The sequence below is a fragment of the Musca autumnalis genome, unplaced genomic scaffold (assembly GCF_047663935.1).
Source record: "Musca autumnalis isolate F117 unplaced genomic scaffold, ASM4766393v1 scaffold_5, whole genome shotgun sequence".
Lineage (NCBI taxonomy): Eukaryota > Metazoa > Arthropoda > Insecta > Diptera > Muscidae > Musca > Musca autumnalis.
This window is the reverse complement of record NW_027412088.1, coordinates 83124023-83144626: the sequence shown is the minus strand read 5'-3', so window position 1 is coordinate 83144626 and position 20604 is coordinate 83124023. Positions and strand designations below refer to the sequence as shown.

General features: G+C 40.0%; 1 protein-coding gene across 1 annotated transcript in view; it reads right to left on the bottom strand.

Annotated features, from left to right (window-relative positions):
* LOC141387655 (uncharacterized) overlaps positions 1-20604 on the bottom strand; it is a 113845-nt gene that overhangs the window by 8317 nt on the left and 84924 nt on the right. The window contains exon 4 of the mRNA XM_073957633.1: positions 52-3049. Coding sequence (XP_073813734.1) covers positions 52-3049 — 2998 coding nt within the window. The remainder of the gene's footprint in view (positions 1-51; positions 3050-20604) is intronic.

Here is a 20604-nt window from a genome sequence, read left to right as displayed (position 1 = left end):
TGTTATATATTCTAAGATAAAATGGTAACATTACATCGAATAAAAGCATACCTCATTATCGATTATCAGTGGATGTCGCCTCAAGTCCAGTTCATTTATTATATCCGGCATTAAATGGCTGTTACTTGTTCCATTGACTTGGGGTACGGTTGGTGATGCCAAAGTTATACTACTAACGGCAGCGGCGTTAGTGGCTACTGCTGCTGCTGGAGGTGGTGGTGGAGGAGGTAATGATGGTGGTGGTGGGGGCGGTGGAAGAAGTTCTTTATCTGGACTAGTAGTTATGGTTATTGTGGGAGGAGTTTTAATCACGGATTGATGTGGCTGACTTGTTGTGATCACATTGTTTGTTGTATCCGCACAATAGGTTTTATTGGACAAAGTTTCATTGCCGCCCTTTGAAGTTTCATTTAATTCACTATCACCCTCAATGGTTGTTGTTGTATTTTCACTCACCGTCGTTTCGTACAATGGCAATGAAATATCTTCAATATGTGTTTCATCAGTTGAATCTGGTTCAAAATCAGGTTCATATTCATCGTTGCTGGATTTATCCAAATTGCAAGGACTTACCACAGTTACGGTTTTTGATAAATGTGGTGGTGGTGGGGTTTGGTCTTTTGTAAATGTCCTGCTGGAGGAGGAGGTATCTTTGGTGAATGTTTTAGATGTTGATGATGATGTTGCCGCCGAGCCATTGGGTGAAACAACAAATGTATTTGTTTGGGAATTTTGCAGAGAAGATGTAAAGGTGTTTTGTGCTGTTGGAGAGATGGGTGTTTTGCTACGTGTTGTATTTGGGGATTGATGGTGCTGCGATGAGCCGGGTGAGGAATGCCTATCTATGGAAATGTTGGCAAAATTCAAAGAATACGAAGAGGTTTCAGTTGCACTTAAATTTGTCTCTTCACTAATGCTTGAGTTTTCAACTTCTGGTTGAGGAGTAGCGGTGCTTATGGATTTCGAGTGTATTGCTGCAGGATAGGAGGGCAAGGCATTTGCCTGTGACAATTGATTAACGGCAGCTGATATTTCATCTAATTTTGAAGAAATTTCTTTGGCTTTAGCATCTGCCGTATCATAATCAACCTGGCCAGAGAAACAACGCCTTTGTGGTGATGCGGTAGCAGCATTTAATGGTGGAACTTTACCAACTGTGGCAATGACTGTGGGCCGGCTAACAATTATTTCTTTGTTCGTGGAAGGTGTTGCAGTTGCATGCGTCGCTGTCGATGTTGTTGTTAATTGTTGTTTTTCATAAGGAATGTAATTTGTAATTTCTGCAATGCATGATTTGGATTTTTGATGGGCAACAGATAGCATTTGATGACCTTTGTTGTTTGTTGTTGGTGTTGATGCTGTTGTTGTTGTTGTGTTATCTTGACTAGCATTCTTGGCTGATACATTTCTATGACTAGTTGTTGTTGTAGCTGCTGCAGAAAACTTTGGTATTTCAGAAATTTCTGTATCACTGAGACTACGCTGAAGGCCACCGGCGGACTGTTGCTGCTGACTTCTATTTAGCTGAGATGATCCACTACCCAGCAAATTTAGGCGTTTTGTTAAGGCCAAAAACATTTGTACATTATTTTCAATACGTTTTTGTTGTTGCTGTTGTTGCATCTGCAACTCCTCAGCACTGTGGTTCTTTTGCTGTTCTTGGATTTGCTGCTCCTTACCACCATCCCTAGACGATGATGATGTTGTTGATGATGCACTGGAATTTAGTAATTGAGCCTTAAAATTTTCTTCCGCCACACTTGGACTATAATTGCCCTGAGGTGGTGGCGCCACCATTATGGGTAATTTTGTATTATTAATCGAGTCTTCCTCAGCCTCTGAGTGACCAGAGCTAAAATTCAAATTTAAAACTGGGACATCTACAAAATTTATTTTATTTCCTCCGTGGGCTGAATGTATTGCATTGTGTGGGTATGTGGTGGGGCTATCAATTGCTGTACTGTTAGCAGTGGTTGTTGTCGAAGTTGTCATCGAACTTTTCTCCAACAATTCCTGGGCAATGCGTTCTTCATCTGCTGCAAAATCTCTGAGGACTGCCATTTTAGCTTCTTCATAGAGCCGTTCTAGGTCGGCTTTACACAATTTATAACGCCGGGTGGGTTCAAATTTTTCCACCGTCTGAGAGGTAAGGCGACGCCAAAGCTTATTCAATTTTGATCCTGTGGTACGTACAAAATCTAATTCTTGTTGGCTGTTGGATGATATTTCTAGATCATCATTATTGTGGCCCATAACAAAGGCTGAGGAGCAATTGCTTGCCGTGGTGGTGGCGGTGACGGTATTGTTGGTGGTGTTTGTGGCCGATATGTGCGACAATTCTTTGAGACTTTTATCAATGTCTTTGAGGAGTTTTTCCATCTTACGCGCTCTGGAGGCGCGTTTCTTTTCCGTTTCTTTAGCTATGTTCACCACTGGGGTCAACTCTTCTTCCTCATCGATAACTGAAGAAGCTTCCAATGGGGGCATTTGTTGTGCGAGGGATTTCTTGGGCACGTTTTTGCCACCACCAAGTTGAGGTTTTTGTTCCAAATGCACCAAGTGTTGCTGTTGTTGCGGCTGCTGCTGCACATTATTATAACTTAAAAGTTGACGTTCCAATTGTAAGACCTCAGCTTCTTCCTCGTCGAGACGTTGATGCCATTTCATTAAATGTTCCACATGTTGTCGTCGTTTCTTCAAAACCTCTTCACGTTTCTTTAAGAGTTCTTCCAAGGCTGTAGATGACTCCAATTCATAGGTGGCTTTCAATATGGGAGGAGTTGTGTGTGGCAAAGATGTGCTGTTGTGGCAAGAGGTTTTTATGGTTGCCACACTGGCAGCTCCTGGTGCTAATGGTGATTTTAATGATTTCCCTGAAGATCTCTTGGTAATGGGCGACACCAAGGGGACTTTTGGTGGAAGTTGTGCCCGACTAGGTGATTTATCTTTTTTATATTTGTTAGGTGAAACTCCTCCTTCCACACCGTTAGCAGCCGCAGCAGATGCTATTGACGATTTTGCATTGTTATTGCTGGTAGACTGTAGCAATCTGAAAGAAGAAGAAAAACAGTAAACAATTTATGAGTGATTATGTCGCTCGCTCGCTTCATTACTTGTCGTCAAACTTATTTTATCTTACAAGCTCTAAGGTAAGGTATGCGGACTACGGTGTAGATAAAAAAGTAGCAAAAATGATAAGCCAAATTTCAAAGATAACAATGCCGCATATCTTTGCAATTAATCATGAGGTCATCATCTATTTTAAAATTCAATGTTGTCATAACCTCAAAAGTTGAAAGCTTTGAGTTCTTGGGTTTAGTGAAAATATTGCGAATGGAATGTTCAGCCTTCTAAATTACGAGCAGCTCCCTTGAAACTACCGATATGTACATTTTTATTATTGGAACGAAGCTAAAACCAAATAAGTCTCATAGCATTCTACTCCTGCAAAATTTGTAGATATGGGACACAAGTTTTATACTGGCTGCATGGACTAGTGTTTGGTTTTTAATCTATAGAGGTCTGATCTAGTAGTAGCTGCATGGAAATAATACACTCCTTTCCAAGCTATCATGTCTACAAAGGACTACGACAATTGTGATCTGCGGAGCAATCAAAATGATCTCTCAAACTCAGTGAAATTGTAGATTTTATGTCACCTGTAGCTTGCAACATTGTGATGGTTACAAGGTTTTGCGGTAGGATCCTACACCAGTCTGTTCACCACAGACCTGTCTCGCTTAATTCTAGTGACCCATACAACGAATGGGTGATATCTCCTGAACGATTTAACCTCTACCTTACTGAAATTCCTCACTCTTCAGACAGGGATCGTAATACATGCAGATGATAGCATAACGGATGTCTTCATCTAGTCCCATAGCTCCCAAAGTCCAAACCAGGAGCGATGTTGACTTGACCCAGTGACCTATAAACGATTTACCTCTTTTGACCACAGCACTTCTTCAGGTGGTGGCCCCGCCAATCAGAAAGGGAATCCTGAAAGTCGAAGGATGCCAAGTTGGGAAGTCTGGTTTCCGAGTGAAATAGTTGTCTTACACGACTGCTACGCGTCCTTTAACCCAACCTATCCTAAACAAGTAAGAAAGTATCAGACGCGGACCTAAAGAAAATTAGTAAACACAGCACACTTTTGACGTCTTTAGGAGTTTTTTTGTGTTTTTGGGCCATTTTTCAGGAAGTATGAAATTGTAAAAAAATGTAAATGTTGCCATACATTTAAAAACGATCCCAAACAAGTCCTTAAACTGCTCTCTTTCCAAACTTTGTGCACCCTAAAGAGTGGTCCGATGAAGTCAATATTCGAACATAATACGATCGAGAAATAATACGATGTACAAAGTTCGGAACAATTCGGTTTCTCCCTTCGAGGGTTATCCTAAGTACTACTCAGTTTAGTTGGCGTCGGCACGCCTGTTTTTTGAGCCTTTGGGCCACTATCTATAGAAAAATGCGCTCGCATGAAGAACATGTTGCAAACAATTTCAAAACGATCCCAGGCAGGCTGTTATGCTGTACTTTTTCGTAATTTTGTGTGGGAGTTACACGAAGGATTATACCGGCTATTTCTTCGAGAGTTATTGTGCGCACTATTTCCCCGAAAATTATTGGGGGAAGTTCCGTTATGGTCCATCTCGAACATCATTTAAGTTTGGAAAAAATATTACGAGGTGCAACGTTTGAACCAAATCGGTTGATCACATCGAGAGTTATTGCAACAGCCAGCCAGACAGACTGACAGACAGGATTAAATAGATATCAAATTGTCTAAAATGGATTCCGCCCAAACTTACTTGAGAACTAAAACCATTATTTCGATGAGACACATTTTCGATTGTATTAAAGTGTTAGCCTAAAGATTGAGGCCCCTTTTTGAGCTTTTTATACCCTACACCACATTGTGGTAAGGGGTATTATGTCTTTGTGCATTTGAATGTTAATGTTGGGTACCCATATGCTGGGTACCAGGACACCGCGACTATATGGGTAATGAAAGAGCAGATGAATTAGCTACACGAGGATCGCAGTCTACAGATCTAGCAATCGCTGACTCCATCAAACCACCCATTTGTCACTTTTTCCAAAGCATCGAAACGTTCTCTGACGAAAGAGCCAGTGAATTATGGCATAATGAACCTAGGTGCATTGTGTCAAGATCCATTTGGCCGTCTCTGTCAGTCAAAAGAACGAATTCTCTGTTGAACCTGAGTAAAGCTGAAGTTAGAGTAATGACGGCAGTTATCAGTGGACACTGCTATATCAGGGCCTTTACCATCAAATAGGATGAGGATGTTACTGACTATTGCAGACTCTGTGAGGATCAGGAGGAAATGGAGACGAACGAGCACCTCCTGTGTCCAGCCCTGGTTCGTAGGCGGCATATGGGTCTATCTTGTATTGCCACTAAACTTGAGTTGCGTTGTCAGTTGTCTGCGCGACTGAGACGAAATGTTGTACCATGAATGTCAACTCAACTGGGTGGTCGATAAACATGTTATCGATCAGTGTTTTTTCAAACTTGTGACCTCTATTCGCCAAAAAAAAAAAACACACACACATTTTAAAAATAATTGCGCTTTGGATAACTCTTTTGTGTATTCTGGACAATATTTTAATACTTTGGCTGAGTTTTCGAGCAAATTTGGAAAACAACCCAAGATTGGAATATAACCTGCCCATTTAATCTTCGGATCGTCAAGTTTTATTTGATGTCCCAAAAAATGATAAGTTCGGTGGAATTGTTTTTTGATGATGAAGAAAGTGTACATGACATTGCATCTATTAGAAGAAATTTGAGGGACAAGTCGAATCCATTGGAAATGCCATGTGCACTGTAAGCTGATGATCATGTGGAAAGATCTGTATTTGTCACCAAATTCACTGTATTTGTCACTCTTCAGGTGTTCGTGTTGGAGGTTCATGGCTGTTTAAACTGTCCGAAATGGACCTCCACGCTTCATCCGCTGTGGCTTTGGTTTCACCAAAACTCCCGAACTCCTCGGGCTAAGTTTGGCTTTTCACTCAGTTTATCAATTAATATTTCGAACTGCTGCTTTGTCGTTATTTTCACCATATTGATACACAAAATTAATTAATGATGCAAAGAATCAATAATTGTTAACAAAATGTTTATTTTTCCTTCTATTTTACTTCTTGTTTCTTCGAAAATGTTCACTGCAACTGAATATTTGTGGTTGCTGAAAAACAGCCGCTTCGTCAACTGAGATTCGCAACTTCAGTTGAGAGTTGCCATACGTGGATCAATTTTGACAACTGGCAACGTCACTCAACGATAATTGTTATCGATGATCGACCCCATAGATTAGTGGATGTTCACTTTCCACCGTGTCTAACCTTCTATTCAACTGTTAACCTGCTGTAATCTACAATATCATCAGAAATCTGAAGTGGCTGGGACAGCGCAACGTGAACACGTGAACCGTATTTCAAATATTCTACCAACCACATCATCTGAAATAGGGTTTTGAGGTGTTAGGACGACATTGTTCAAGTCTTTCTGGAGATATTGCCGTATGGATGTAGTTCTTTGTTGTTGTAGCAGTATGAAAACTACGTAGAATCAACAGCCGCTGGCCGAAATACTATGGTTTCGGCTCAATCCGGTTCAAAAGAGCCCGCTGTCGTGGGATTACATTGCGGATTGTAGTTCTTTGGAGTAGAGTGCTGTGGGTTTCTCTGAAAGAAATTTTGTATTTTGTAAATGTTCTTTATTAGCGCAGTATTTTGGGGTGTTTGAAAATTACTCAATAATGTATCGCTGATACTGGGCCATATAAACAATGAAGGGCCGCCAGATAGCCTTAGAGGTCGTAAGCATGGTCTCCTTGCCTGTGTCGCCTTTCTGCTTCTCAACTTTCTCAGCTACAATATCAGCATGTTCTCGAAAGTGGCGCCCAATATTTTAAAGTTCTTGGACGTGGATTTCTCCACGTTCATGGATTTTCAATTTCGATGTTATCCTTATTTGTTCGGGTTAGTGCTAGCAAGAAAGTTTGGTTGAGAGCAAAAAGGGAAGCAAAATGTGTGATTTTTTTATAAATTCTAAAATCCGGACCGCTGCTTATGATGTTGTTGTTGTAGCAGCATTAAAACCTACGTAGAAGCATAGGTTTTATGCTAGATTGGCAGCCGCTGGGCAAAACACTATGGTTCCGGGTCAATCCGGTACGAAAGAACCCGCTGCCGTGGGATTGCTGCTGATGATAGGTGGGTTATATTGGAACCGCCGTATTTGCAAAGAAAGGGAAACAAAATGTGTGATTTTTTTTTATTTCTAAAATCTTGACCAATTTGTGGACCATACCAAAGGCCGACCTAATGCGCTAGAAAATGTTAACGCGTCTATGTATCTGAAGATCTTGTTTCTTCTTGTCTTGTTGCAGGTATCTGTAAAATATTCGGTGGTCTCAAACATGCAATCGCGGAGTAATGTTGTCTTCCATTTCCTGAGTAAAAAATTTAAAAATGTTCTGTAAATAGAATCGCATCTTACCCCTGGTTTGTTCGTAGGAAATAGTTTTTTTTTTTAACCTTTCATGGCCTGGCTGCACCATACATCACCTATATATGTCCGATTTCGATGAAATTTGGCCAAATTGCCAAATTTAATCGAAATCGGTTCAGACTTGGATAAAGCTCCCATATATATTTTCGAACGATTTCACGTATTTGCTGCACCAAACACGCTATATATGTCCGATTTCGATGAAATTTGGAATGTGTGACTAAATTCAGTCTAGAAGTAGATGTGCCAAACTATATCGAAATCGGTTCAGATTTGGATATAGCTCCCATATATATATTCTCGGCCGATTTCACGTATTTGCTTCACCAAACACGCTATATATGTCCGATTTTATTGAAATTTGGAATGTTCGACTGAATTCAGTCTAGAAGTAGATGTGCCAAATTAAATCAAAATCGGTTTAGATTTGGATATAGCTCCCATATATATTTTCGGCCGATTTCACGTATTTGCTGCGCCAAACACGCAATATATGTCCGATTTCTATGAAATTTTGAATGTGTGACTAATTTCAGTCGAGAAATAGATGTGCCTAATTTAATCGAAATCGGTTCACATATGGATATAGCTCCCATATATATTTTCGGCCGATTTCACGTATTTGCTTGCTATATATGTCCGATTTCGATGAAATTTGGAATGTGTGACTGAATTCAGTCTAAAAGTAGATGTGCCAAATTATATCGAAAAAGGTTCAGATTTGGATATAGCTCCCATATATATTTTCGGCCGATTTGAGGTATTTGATGCACAAAACATGCTACAACTGTCCAATTGCGATTAAATTTGGAATGTGTAACGGAACTAGGTCTAGAAATAAATGTGCCAAATGATATTGAATCGGTCAAGATTTGGATATAACTTCCAAATTAGTTTATATATTCACATTGGTGTAAGGTATCATATAGTCGGTCACGACCGACTTTGATCCTTTCCTTACTGGTTTTTTTTCTTAGAAAAGTTTTCGAACTCATTATATGCATGGTTTTACCATAAATCGAGTAACTATTTATTATTAGTCTCAGAACACACCAAAAGCCAAATAGTTTTTACATCGTGGACATGAACGTGTGATCTTATGGAAATGCTTTGTATTGCACCACGGTGGAAGCCCTCTATAATTCTTAACGAAATCAACGAATAAGAACAAACAAAATATACACTATTTCTTTGAACATTGCTGTTCTCCAAAACAGAACAAAATGAACAGCAACAAAAGCGACGATCGCTCGCCGCTGCTGATCAGCGGGCAGCAGATCACTCGCAATCACTTCATTATAATATATTCTACACCTGTTTAAAATTCATTTTATCATTCGTTGGCAGTCAGTCAGTTAATGTTGTGTCGTTGTTGTTAACATTGTTGTTTTTGGGTTTTTTTGCTCAAAACAACACATTTGGCTGGTACGCCAGGTAGGTATGGTTATGGGGTCTGTACAACAAGATCGCTAATATGTTCTTGTTATTGTTGCTGTTATTATTCTTATTATTTTATTTATTTAATAAATAAACGAAATTCTTACTTTCTTTTTGCATGTGAAGGAGTGTGGGGTGTGTGTGCGTGTGAATAGATTTACGTCGCATTTCAGAAGACACGTATTGTATTTCAATTAACAACACTTGGTCGGATCTCTGCCGTTAACCAGAGGAGTAACAAATTAATTCAATTGAATTGTTTTGTTGACAAGAATTATTTTTAGCATTTGGTTTTTGAATTTTTGATATGTTGACTTCCATTCAACTTTCTCTTCATGAAATAATCTTATCGTTAATTTACATTTTATCATTTTGTTTTTTTTTTTTTCTTTCATATTTTGAATTTTTTTGGTTTTGAATTAATTATGATGTTGATTCTCGACACATCAAAGGGGTTTGAAATGTTAATTTATACTCGAAGAAAATTTAACTAGGTTGAGTGGACATTTTTCAAATGTTTGATTTGGAGCAGTATAATATTATCTGATCAGCAGACTGCTCAATTTTATCCGCTCAGGAGGTCGCATTATCATATATCATTAGAAAGCCAAGTGGCAAAACTTCGGAGTTTAGCAGTCGCCACATAAGAGAACTCTGAAACCCATTTTAAAGTTAGGGTAACATCACCACCCTTCGCTAAATACCTGCAGATCGAATACCAGAAAAGATAACACATTCCTCAGACTTGCAATTGAGTCGAGACAATCCTAAGGAGGAAATTGTTAAGGGTCCATTAAACATGCCGACCCCCAAAAATGCCAAAACAAAGGCGAAAGAAAACAAGAAATTACCTTACTGAAGTCGGTACATAAATAAATCCGGATGTAATAACCATAAGCAAAAGGTAACAAGTAAGAAAGTATCAGTCAGTTGTGCCGACAGTGATATACCCTCAGCCTCGGACTTAAAGAAAAAAAGTAAACACAATACTTCGGCCGTCTATAGGAGTTTTTTGTATTTTTGGGTAAATTCCGCAGGAAGTATGGACTGCATGCGAAAAAATTGTAGCGTCGCATCAGGGGACGCATACACAACATGTTGCCAAAAATTTAAAAACTATCCCAGACAAGTCCTTAATCTAAACTCTTTCCAAACTTTGGAGGTAGCCGAAAGAGTGGTCCGATGTAGTCAATATTCTGACATAATCCGAGTATGTAAGAAATAATACAATGTACAACGTTTGGACCAAATCGGTTTCTCCCTGCGATAGTTATCTTACGTACCACCCCAGGTTAGGTGGTGCCGGCAGGCTTTTTTAGAGCCTTTGGGTCATTATCTCGGAAGTGTGGTAAGGTCTGAGGACTACAGAATACCGTTTGAGGTCATGTAGGAACAGCAGAAGATCTCTTGAGGTCTTCTTAAGGCACCAGAAGCCTTTTGAGATCTTCTATGGACAACAGATAACCCCTTGAGGCTCTCTATTGACAACAGAAGATCGTTGGAGGTCTTCTGTGGACAACAAAAGACCTCTTGAGGTCTTCTATTGACAGCAGAAAACACAAACAGCTCTTCTAAGGACAACAAGTAAAAAAGTGTCAGTCGGCTTTGCCGACAGAGGTATACCCTCAGCCAATGTGAATTGAAACTTTCATCAACGGACAGATAGAATGTATTTAGCGTCTCTTCAGAATTTTGTGGCCCTTTTTCAACATTTGAACTTGCCGACAAAAATGTGGATTAGGAATTAACACAAATGTTTAACTTTTGTGGGGGAGGTACCCTTAGAGAGGACCGATATGGGCCATTTTAGAAGTTAAACTAAATGATATCGTCCTAACATTTTAATGACATTTTTTAAATATTGGGGAGAAGTACCGGAAGTTGGGGACCGGTATTGCCCCATGAAACTAAGTTTGGATAAAATATGACGAAGACCAAATGTTGCACCAAATCGGTAGACAATTCGAAAGCCACATATGGTGACATAGGGCTTTTTACACCTTTCGGGATGTTTTCCCAAGTAATATGGACCTGCTCCTTAAAAAACTTTTACCGTCGTAATGGAGGTAGCGAAAGCAAATAGCTTCAACAAAAATCAAAGTGATTCGAGAGCAGGTCTTAAAGTGAACTTATCCGAAATTTTGTGTGGGAGGTACCCAAAGGAGTGCACAAATATAGTCCTTATTCGAACCTGATCTATATCTGGTAGATATATTAGGATGTGCAGAGTATGGATTACATCAGTCACTCCCTTCAAGAGTTATCGTGCGCATATTTTTTCCGAAGATTTTTGAATTTTTGTGAGGGAGGTACCTGAAGGAGTGGACCGACATGGAGTATCTTCGAACTTGAACTATTTTTGGACAAAATATTACGAAGGCCAAATTTTGGACCGAATTGGCAGATTCGTTCGAGATTTATCTTGCGCCCCTACCACTGCACACGGTGTCATAGGGGTTTTTTGCACCTTTCAGGCTATTTTCTCAGGAAGTATGGACTTGCCCCTTATGAAACTTGTACCGTCGTATGGGGGACAGGAATACAAGTTGATACTACAAAAATCAAAGCGATTCGAGAGCAGGTCCTAAACTGAACTTTTCCGAAATTTTGTGTGGGAGGTACCCGAAGGAGTGGACCAATTGAGTCCATATTTAAACTTTATCTAAGTCTAGTAGAACTTTCACGATGTACAAAGTGTGGGCCAAATCGCTTACTCCCTTCAGGAGTTATCGTGCGCACAAATTTTCCGAACAGGAGTGGACCGATATAACCCATCTTTGAACTTAAACTAAGTTTGGGCAAAATATTACGAAAGCCAAATTTTTAACCGAATCGGTTGCTCCGTTCGAGAGGCACATTTTGCCCGTATGAAAGTGTATATACCCTCGTTAGCATAAACGCTGAGGGTATAATCAAATACCTTGTGGGGATTTTGAAGGACACCAGAAGACCTCCTGAGGTCTTCTATGTACAACAGAAGACCTTTCTAACGACCACAGACGACCTTTTGAGGTCTTTCATGGACATCGTTAAAAATGTTTGAGAACTTCAGTATACAACGGAAGACCTTTGGAGGTATCTTATTGACAACAGAAGACTTCCTGAGGTCTTCTATGAACAACTGAAGACTGCCTGAGATCTTCTTTGGACAACGTAGGACCTCTTGAGGTCTTCTATGGACAACGGAAGACCCAAAGAGGTCTAATACTGATAACGCAAGACCCAAAGAGGTATCTATTTACAACAAAATATCCAACCAGATCTTCGAGGTCCTCTTGGGATCTTCTATGGACACCAGAAGATCTCTTGAAGTCTGAAGACTACAGTGGTCGTAAAGAAGTCGTCTGAGGAGACGATGAAGTTTAGTGAGAAAATCACTACTGAAGACGAGCAAGGAATTTTGATGCCCAGTTTTTCGCAGGAACCTCGTCTAACCTGAAGTATATTGACAAAGCTTTGTGACGGTTGGTTCCGACTCAACTGAGAGAAGCGATCAGTGATGTCCGTTGGTTGCTAATAGTCATCTTCGGGACATCCTCATCTTAGACGTTGTGGATCAGAGCAACCACCAGAAGGGGGTCTTTATGGACAAGCAGACGGGGGTCTTTATAGACTACCAGAAATTGGTATTTTTGACCACTAGAAGGGTGTCTTTTAGACCACCAGAAGGGTGTCTTTTAGACCATCAGAAGGGGTTCTTTATAGACCACCAGATGGAGGTCTTTATAGACCACCAGAAAGATGTCTTTTAGACTACCAGAAGGAGGTCTTTATAGACCACAAGAAGGGGGTATTTATAGACCACAATAAGGGGGTCTTTATAGACCACCAGTTGGAGGTCCTTTTAGACCACCAGAAGCGGGTCTTCATAGACCACCAAAAGGGGGTCCTTACCGACCACCAGATGGCGATCTTAATAGACCACCAGAAGGGGGCCTTACAGACCACAAAAGGAGTATACTTATAGACTAGGATCCTTACAGACCACCAGAAGGGGGTCTTTCCAGAAGGGGATATTTATAAATACCCAGAACACCCAGAATAGGGTCTTTATAAACCACCAGAAGCGGTCTTTATAGACACCCAGAAAGAGGACTTTGTAGACCACCAGACGGGGGTATTTATAGACCATGAAAATTGATCGACCTTGATGTAAACAGGGTGGTAGTAGATTCATTGTTGGGTATTTGTATATTCATAGCGAGGAGGAAGTCAGGTAAGATTGACTTAATAGGAGTAGTAATTTTCATAAATGTCAGTGTCAAGATCGCTCAACTAAACCCATGCGTGCGGACCTCAATGTCGTCTAGAGTCGAAGGAATTCAAGAAAGGTAGATGTTGTACACCTCGACTTTACTGCATGTCTTTAAAATGCGGGATATTTTAACCCACGGTATGTGTGTCTACTGTCTGATCCAAAGGGAGTTTTTAGGCGACCAAAAGAATGTCATAAGACATGCTCATTTTGTTATTATATCGCCCAAAGGGAGTCTTTAAAAGCGACCTAAAGACGGTCTTTATACGCCACCAAGAATGTTGATGGCATTGCTAAAAATAATAATTTTTTTTAGGTACATACCAAAAGACTCGAGAATGCGAGAATTTTTCATTTTTTCTACATTTCAAATTCTGTGGAAAATAATGTTGCCACTTGTTACGGTCAATTGACTGACTGGCATTCGCATTAGTGGGTCTGTGAATGCTGGAGTAGGGAATCTATACAGTACTTTTGTATGTAGAAATAAAACACATGTGTCGAAATTGGTGTTGGTTGGTGGTGTATTGTTCTTTCAATATTCACTGGAATGTGAGAATGTGAACAGCAGCAACACATACAAAAAACACATTTCCCCACCACCACCATCACAACCATCACTAGACCCACTAACAAACCGACCGCCAGCCAATTGATCAAATGAATTCCAACAAGATTCAGATGAATTGCAATGTGAAATGCGCACCACTTGTTAGCAGCATCAGTAGCAGCACCCAAGTTAACTAACATTGATCTCGGTCTGTTCTGGGTCTGTTCTACTCAGACGACGGACGACTCTGTTGTTTTACAATTCGAGCAATTGTTGTTGCCTCCATAATAAGCCGCCACACCGATAAGAATTGAAGTAGTTAACATTAATTCTTGAGTATCTCTCAATTCGTTGTATTGTTACATTTTAAGTGGAGAATTTTTCTTTTAATGGTATGCCCCCGCGTCCTATGGCCACAAGTGGTGGAGTAAAGCAGTGCAGGGCCATTGTGGTTTAATATAAGAAACATGTTTTCTCTCAACGTCGTCTAAATAAGTTGTAATTAATCGAAAGTGATTTTTTAATTACTTGTTGTTGTTGTTGGTTTTTGTGATATATTGACACTATTAGTGGTGGTGGGGAGGGCCTTATTTGGTAAATGTCCATTGCAGAAGTTGTTGTAATGAATATGTCTCTTTGATTACCAGTCAAGTCAATACGACAGGTTGCAAATATTGAACTACCTAATAGGGTGGTGGTTATTGATTGTTGCTGTTGAATTGCATCGAAAATGAAAATACAGTCAAACTTCTATGTAACGAACATCCTTATAACAAATAATTCTCTGTAACGGATCATCTTATATACCAAAAAGTAAGAAAATATCAATCAGTTGTGCCGACTGTGATATACCCTCAGTCTCTGAGCTAAAGAAAAGAAATAAACACAATACTTTTAACGTAAATAGGTTTTTTTGAGTTTTTGGGCCAATTTTTCCGGAATTATGGACTTGCCATGGAAAAAATGCGCCGCACAGTGGTTCAGAATCGTTTTTCCTGGTCAAATTTCTGTAACTTTTGAACGGATAGAGATATATTCATAATTCTTTTTTTGTTAGACAGATAACACAATCAGATTTCAGACGAATTATAAGCGGTCACGTTCGGTCTGGTAGTTGCAGAGAAATTCAAGGTCTAAGGTAAAACTTTTGAGTTTTTTTTTTGTGTTTTTGTGGTTTTTATATCTTCCTATGTATTAAAGAGGGGCAAACACCAACAAATAAACAAAACAATTACCAAAAAACTAAAAAAAAAAATTCGAAAAAATTTCGAAAAAAAAATTTTCAAAAATTTGTAAAAAAAATTTACAAAAAAAATTTTAATTTTTTCAAAAATTAAAAAAATTCTCCTTGGGTTTTAATAAAACTTATATAACTCGTATAAAAACTCATATACTCAAAAAAGTTGTAATTTGTGCCAAAAACTGTAATTCATATGGAAACAGTATAGAAAAATACACATGTTTACCCATGTAATTTCAATAAACTGAAAAAAGTGTTAAACGGACGGAACGGGACGGGTACAAAAGTATATATGGGCTGGAAGAGGAGACTTTAGGGCATCTTTCTGTGAAAACAGAACTTTGTTCCATGTTGTTCCACAAAAGTTCTAGTCCACTAAATTTGGAATTTCATAAAATTTAGTACCTGAGGAAAAATAAAATAGATCATGTTGTGTAAACGCTACGGTAATTTACTAAAACGATTTTTAAAGGCCACAATCCTACCTACCTTACAAAAAAACAATGAACACAATAACTGTTACAGTTTCAGAGAAATAGCTTCGTCTTTCTCCAGAAATTCACAAAAATGACGTATTTCCCAAAAATGGGAAAATGCTCTTTTTTAGGGGCACGCCACGCCCACACCTTCCAATAATTGGGCCTAATTTTTTGGTTTCCTTAGTTTCAATATGTTTACTATCGAATCCCATATAGAAATTATATATCTTTGACAAAACAAAATTTTGATTTTTGGCCAGGAAAATCGATTCCTGAAACATTGTGCGCCGTCCTAACAGGGAAAAAATTTAAAAACGATCACAGACTTAAACAGCACTCTTTCCAAAATTTGTCGGTTTCTCCCTGCGAGGGTTATCTTACGTACTACTCCAGGTTAGGTGGTGCCGGCAGACTTTTTTTTGGGTCATTATCTAAGGAAGCACGGATTTGTCTCAAAAAAAAAAAAAAAAAAAAAAAAAAATTACCGTCGTAACAGGGCCCACAAGAAAAACTTGTGGCAAAAAAGATGTCATCTATGGACAACGGAGAACCCAAAGAAGTCTTATATTTACAACAGAAGACCCAAAGGGGACTTCTATTGACAACAAGAAAAAACGTCTTGGGATCTTCTATAAACACCAGAAGATCCCTTGAGGTCTGAAGACCACAGATCATATCTATGGACAACAGATAACCCCTTCAGGAAGACCTGTTGAGGTCTCATATTGACAGCAGAAGACCCAAAAAAATCTTCTATGGACAACAAAGGACCTCATGGGGTCTTCTAAAGACACCAGAATACGACTTGAGGTCTTGTATGGACAAAATAAGATCTTTCTAACGACCACAGGATAAGTGGTGCCGGCAGGCTTTTTTTGAAGCTTTTGGGATATTATCTCAGGAAGTATGAACTTGCCCCCTAAAAAATGTTACCGTCGTAACTAGGCCCGCATGCATGACATGTTGCCAAAAACGATCTCAGGCGAGTTCTTAAACTGCACACTTTCCAAACTTTGTGTGGGAGGCACCCGAAGGAGTAGTCCGATGTAATCAATATTCGGACATAATCCGAGTATGTAAGAAATAATACGATGTACAACGCTTGGACCAAATCGGTTTCTCTCTGCGAGAGTTATCTTACGTACTATTTCAGGTTAGGTGGTGCCGGCAGGCTTTCTTGGAGCATTTGGGTCATTATCTCAGGAAGTGTGATAAGGTCTGAGGACTACAGAATACCGTTTGAGGTCATATAGGAACAGCAGAAGACCTCTTGATGTCTTCTTAGGACACCAGAAGCCTTTTCAGATCTTCTATGGACAATTGATAACCCCTTGACAACAGAAGACCTTTGGAGGTCTTCTGTAGACAACAAAGGACCTCTTGAGGTCTTTTATTGACAGCAGAAGACCCAAAGAGATCTTCTATGGACAACAAAAGACCTCATGGGTACTTCTAAGGACACCAGAACACCTCTTGAGGTCTTCTATAGACAATGGAATACCTTTCTAACGACTTCAGACGACCTTTTGAGGTCTTACATGGAAAAGGTAAACACTTTTGAGATCTTCAATATACAACGGAAGACCTTTGGAGGTCCCTCATGGAAAACAAAAGATTGCCTGAGGTCTTGGACAACATAAGACCTCTTGAGGTCTTCTATGGACAACAAAAAAACCTCTTGGGATCTTCTATGGACACCAAAAGATCTCTTGAGGTCTGAGGACTACAAAAGACCGTTTGAGGTCATATAGAAACAACAGAAGACCTCTTAAGGTCTTCTTAAGATACCAGAAGCCTCTTCAGATCTTCTATGGACAACAGATAACCCCTTGAGGCATTCTAATGACAACAGAAGACCTTTGGAGGTTTTCTGTGGACAACAAAAGACCTCTTGAGGTCTTCTATTGGCAGCAGAAGACCCAAAGAGATCTTTCATGGACAACAAAAGACCTCATGGGTACTTCTAAGGACTCCAGAACACCTCTTGAGGTCTTCTATGGACAATGGAAGACCTTTATAAGGTCTGACATGGACAACGTAAAAACTTTTGAGATCTTCAATATACAACGGAAAACCTTTGGAGGTCTCTCATGGACAACAAAAGATTGCCTCAGGTCTTCCATGGACAACATAAAACCTCTTGAGGTCTTCTATGGACAACAAAAAACCTCTTGGGATCTACTATGGACACCAGAAGATCTCTTGAGGTCTGGGGACTACAGAATACAGTTTGAGGTCATATAGAAACAACAGAACACCTTCTTCTTGAGGCACCAGAAGCCTCTTCAGATCTTCTATGGACAACAGATAACCCCTTGAGTTATTCTATTGAGAACGTAAGATCTTTGTAGGTCTTCTGTGGACAACAGAAGACCTCTTTATGTCTTCTATTGACAGCAGAAGTCGCAAAGAAGAGTTCTATGGACAACAAAAGAACTCATGGGGACTTCTTCTAAGGTCCTGAGGTCTTCTATCATCCTGATACACGACTAGATGAAATTATACAATGTGCAAAGTTTAGACCAATTAGAAACTCCCTTAGTTGAATATGCTTGGCAGGGGAGATTGAAAAGGTGCAGTGAGTCGTGCAGGCCTGTGGCGCATGCTGGACAGATATTTTGCACGGTGTCATCGATCCTTGTTGGTCTATAGGAATTTAGACGGCTACACCATTCGAGTGTAGTTGAGCCAAAACTACTCTGGCTTGACGTGGCAGTTGATGTTCCTCAGCTGCGATAGATGGGGGATGTTCTCCGAGGACCGCATTCATACGATAGTGTGTGTGAATGCCATTTGAAACTGGTTGATAGGCTTGTTGATCTAGGGGGTCTCTCTTGTAACGCTGGACCTCTCTTTCTAGATCGTTAACTCCTTACACGTCTGTGTCCTATTCACCACATTGTGATTAGGATAGCTCTCACGGTAACACTCGAGAAAGTACTACAACGGAAGCATGTCATTGTGTTGCTGTACTGGAAGAATTTTTGTCTCCTCATGTAGATGGTCCACTGCAGATATGAGGATACACCCTGTTGCTGTTCTCAGGGCGGCATTCTAACAGGTTTGAATACTTTTCTAGCGTGTTGCAATTATATTTACGGACCACACTGGCGCCTCATAGCTTCCAACACTCCGACCTATAGCGTTATATGTGGTCAACAAGGTTTTGTTTATCTGCAGCTCAAGTTCTGACGTCTTGGGACTTGAGGATCGTGTTCCTACATCTCAGCTTGTTGTAGATAAATGTGGCATGCGCAGACGACGTGAACATGCTATTGAATGTGGCCCCTAGAATGTTTGGTGGCTGGAATTCTACTACCATCGACCATGACATTCAACTCAGTGCTCACCTGTCATTTGGCGAATAGAATGGCCGTAAATTTAGTGGCGGATATTTGCATATTCCTCGCGTGGAAAAATGTTGTAAGATCAGTCAAATAGGAGTTAAGCCTTGCACAAATGAAGGGATGGTACCTGATCAAAAAATCATTCAATCATCCACCTACTTTACGATTTCAATCAAATCTGGACAAGACAAGCCGGTCGGACTCGACAATAAAAAGTAGATCCCATATCATTGAGTTTCCTTTCTTCCTCTGGTAGATTATAAAAACTCCCTTCTGGTCGTCTCTAGACTTATGGTCCTTCCTTACGGTCGCATAAAAAGACTTCCTCTGGTCCCCGACAAAGGTTATTTCCTAGTCTATTAAAAAATACTGCCTTCAGGTGGTCTAAAAAAAGGATCCCTTCTCTTCTTCCATAATCACTACCTCTGGTAGTCAATAGAGGTTCCCCTCTAACCGCTTTCCTAACTTTCCTTCAGGTTCTCTCTTCTTTTCGTCCAGAAAGACTTCCTTCTGGTCGGCTATAAAGTCTTCTTTCTGGCATTTCAGATCATCTATGTATATAGACGCCCCTTAGCTCAGCTAAAATATATGAATAAGATAGCTCCTTATCGCTTCAGGCCGCCTAAAAAAATCATTTCAGCTCGTTTATAAATACTCGTATCAGGTCGTCTCTAAGACCATATCCTGATCGTATTTGAAGACTCTTTCCTGGTAGTATATAAAGACTTTGTTCTGGTCGTCTACAAAGTCCCCGTTCTGGCCATCTATAACCACTTCCTCTGGAAGTTTACAAAGGTTCCACTCTGGTCGTCCCAAGACTTCCTTCTGACCCTTCCTACGACCATCTAGAAAGACTGTCTCCTAGTCGTATACAACCACACCATCTACTAGTATATAAAGGTCGTCCTTAGATTTCCTTCTGGTCCTTTCTTTTATTTGTTAAAAAAAGACCCGCTTCTGCTTGGCTAGAAAGACGGTATTCAGGTCGGCTATAAAAACTCCTCCTGGTGGTCTATAATGACTCGATCTATCATCTTCAGCTTGTCTAAAATGATTCGCTTCTGATCGTCCATAAAGACTTGCTTCTGGTCGTCTATAAGATCACATCCTATTGTCAATAGAAGCACCATTTCTTTTGGAAGGTGTCAATAGAAGCACCCTTTCCTTTGGAAAGGATCAATAGAAGCACCATTTCCTCTGGAAAGGATCAATAGAAGCACCCTTTCCTTAGGAAAGGGTCAATAGAAGCACCCTTTCCTTAGGAAAGGGTCAATAGAAAATAGAAGCACCGTTTCCTTAGGAAAGGGTCAATAGAAGCACCGTTTCCTTAGGAAAGGGTCAATAGAAGCACACTTCCCTTAGGAATGTGTCAATAGAATCACCTTTTCCTTCGGAAAGGATCAATAGAAACACCCTTTCCTTTTAAAAGGGTCAACAGAAACACCCTTTCCTTTGGTAATGGTCAATAGAAGCACCCTTTGGAAAGGGTCAATAGAAGCACCCATTTCTTTGGAAAGGTGCAATAGAAACACCATTTCCTTTGGAAAGGATCAATAGAAGCACCCTTTCCATTGGAGGGTCAATAGAAGCACCGTTTCCTTTGGAATGGGTCAATAGAAGCTCCCTTTCCTTTGGAATGGGTCAATAGAAGCACCGTTTCCTTTGGAATGGGTCAATAGAATCACCTTTTCCTTCGGAAAGGATCAACAGAAGCCCCCTTTCCATTGGAAAGGGTCAATAGAAGCACCCT